The following is a 2,797-nucleotide window of genomic DNA, read 5'->3' as shown; positions in this document are numbered from 1 at the left end:
TTGATTCTGCATGTTGAAGAAAGAAAACCCTGATAAATGAAATACAAAAACAAAAGAACATGAGAACAAGAAAGGTGTTATTACATTTATATTTTCCTGATTTTCTTTCATAAGGTTTATAAGAACTCTGTATGGCCATTTTTTTTAACGTTTTTTGGCCTTACAGAGTACATTTAAAGCACTCTGAGTCCAGACGTTTTTTATGAAGACAACAAGGAGTTTTATTGTTTTTGTTAAAACATATTTACATCACTGAGTATCCAGCAGTGACATGTTGGGGTTTGCAGGGATGCTGCAGGGTCTTTTACAGCAGTGTGCAGGTTTTCTTCGGGCTCTTTCCTCCTCCTTCACTGTTGGGTTTATCTGCTCCACCCGGCTCTCTGCCAGCTGTAAAATGCACAGCCTTTACTCTGGAAGGCGACAGTAAACACTGGTGAGGCTTGTAAATGACCAAACTAGAGAAGGAGAAGCTGTGAGTAAATATGCAAAACTTTCAGCTCTGTGAAAAGTGCAAAAAAGGTTGAACATATACAGCTCCCACAGCTTTCCTGTCTTTGATATCAAAATGTTTAAATATATAAAAAACAGGCATGCATTTGCTTTAATATCTCCACATATTATTGAAGTTCTCAAGTTCGTTGCACTCCTTGGAAAACAGTTCTTAATTTCTTTTAACTCTGATTATGTGTGTGTGTGTGTGTGCGCGCGCCTTCATATCACTGTCCGCTGTTTCTGTTATAGTTTGTGTCTTTAAAATATGCTAAAGTAATATGAAATATAATATATAAGAAGAATATAGAATAGAATATATAAGAAATATGTTGGTAGGAATCCTGGTCAAATGTTACCTCCTTTTAGGACGTTTTCCTCAAAGTATCCGCTCATGTTCATGTTTCCAGCCGGCCTGTACTGCCCGACCACAAACACCTTGTGGCCGTCAGTAGCCACGCCCACGCCCAGCTCTGTGCTCGCCTTCCACACCACCTGAGTGAAATGACCTGTGGCAAGAAACACAGGCTGAAGTGTGGTGCTATGTAGAACCTCTTCTCAAGATAAATGTGAATTCATAAATATATTACATTATCTTAAACTACATTATTCTAGAAACTTGATCCACTTTTTTGTAACAATAGCCTCAGCAATTATAAAAATTGTATTGATAGTTTTTTTTATGTTTCAGTCATTGAGTGATGATTATTTCCAGAAAGCAGCTATAAATGGTTTTATACTCATATGATTGATTGTGTATTCAATGAGGAGGGTTGAATTTTACCAGTATTTCCACTGAATCCAGGGCTGTTCCAGTTGTAATCTTTGATCTCACTGTACCATGAATCCACGGCTTCTTTACCTACAATGTGAAAGAGGGGAAACTGCTCAAAATGATTAAATGGACATGTGGCCGCACATACCGTATGATCTATTCTCTTATTTCAGTCTCAGTGAGAAAAGTCAGAAAATAAGTTTGGTTTGCCTGTAAACTGCATAGCAACAGAAGAAGACTTGCACATACAAACAATTTTGCAATGACTTTTTAATTTAGCTTTTTATTAGGAAGTTAAAATAAAAGGTTGGTTTTATAATCTCTAACATATTGCAGGATGATTATTATTGTTATTAAAGCAGAGCCATGCATCCAGAGATCTGAGTCAAGAGTGCATGGCTGCTTTTTTTCATGCTCTGGTAAACATCTTTAAAACAGTTTCAGTACAGAACTGGAACAAAGACCAGTGTAATATCAAATGTTAAAAAAGTACATCCAACCTGTCAGTTTGATGGTTGCTGAGCTGAACATGTTGTAGATGTTTTCTCCATCATTAGTTTGACTGTGCTGAAAGATGCCTTGAGTCAGCAGGTGATCGGCCCATTTCTGAGCCGTCTCATTCATTTCGCTGTTGTATTTCATCGGCGGTGCGTTGTGCTTCTTTCTGTAGGTGTTGTGCGAGTCCAGAAACTCCTGCATGAAGCTTGCATCTGCAGTTTATAAAAACATTATCATAAATTCAATCTACGAGCTCAGAGGAAAAAATATCCCATGAGCGATGAGGCTGTAAGTTAATGGATGAGGATGAATTCTGCCCTGTGAGAAATAAACATGCACTCACCTGCCATTCTGCTTATGTAGAAGACGGCTGAAATTCAATAAGAAAAATAGAATAATCAAAAAAATACAGGTCTTCGCAGTAAAGACAAATGCCTTCTTGTGACAGTAAAAAACCTCTTGTCTTACCTCGTCCTGGTTGTTTTCTAAAAGTCTTGAGTGATGTGTAAAGTACAGAGCTCCTATCAGGAGTCCTGTATTTATGTACAGCAGCCTACCGCCTCATCCTCATGGAGGAGGAGACTGACACCCATCTCACTGAAATTTCTCGTCTGTAATTATTTCTCTGTACCACTTATGGCTTCTTAAAATGACTCATAGTGTTGTTGGTTGGAGGATATTCCACATTCTCTACATGCGCTGCTAAATTCTTGTGTAGAGAATTGTTGTCGTTTTTTTCTTATTTATCTACAGTATCACTGATTTCCCAGATACAACAGGCATTGAAATATATTTCTAAAAGTTATCAATACTCACATAGTTAGTGCATTCTTCAGGTTTCTTTGTACTGATTTGAGTTTGCTCATATAGTCAAGTTAATCCTCAGATTATGAACCGATTTGCTGGTTCGCTGGGATTACAGCCCTGGATCTTTTTAACGATGAGTGGTTTATAATGCAATTACAGAGCAGATGTGTTTTATTCACCTCCCCAAAAAAACATATAAACAGAGAGGCGATGAGTGAAGGCATGTCA

General features: G+C 37.7%; 1 protein-coding gene across 1 annotated transcript; it reads right to left on the bottom strand.

The window, feature by feature from the left end:
* Positions 1-256: 256 nt before the first annotated feature.
* Positions 257-2,168, bottom strand: LOC306829479 (Golgi-associated plant pathogenesis-related protein 1-like). The gene is made up of 5 exons (XM_079352528.1): positions 2,106-2,168; positions 1,765-1,974; positions 1,274-1,351; positions 849-998; positions 257-410 (listed from the first exon to the last, which is right to left on the bottom strand). The coding sequence occupies exons 1-5, from the start codon at positions 2,110-2,112 to the stop codon at positions 406-408; spliced, it is 450 nt and encodes a 149-aa protein (XP_079208654.1). The 5' UTR covers positions 2,113-2,168; the 3' UTR covers positions 257-405.
* Between the last annotated feature and the right edge of the window lie 629 nt (positions 2,169-2,797).

This window comes from Symphodus melops (assembly GCF_947650265.1).
Source record: "Symphodus melops genome assembly, chromosome: 1".
Classification (NCBI taxonomy): domain Eukaryota; kingdom Metazoa; phylum Chordata; class Actinopteri; order Labriformes; family Labridae; genus Symphodus; species Symphodus melops.
Note: the sequence above shows the minus strand (reverse complement) of the source record. Positions and strands in the feature narration are given on the sequence as shown.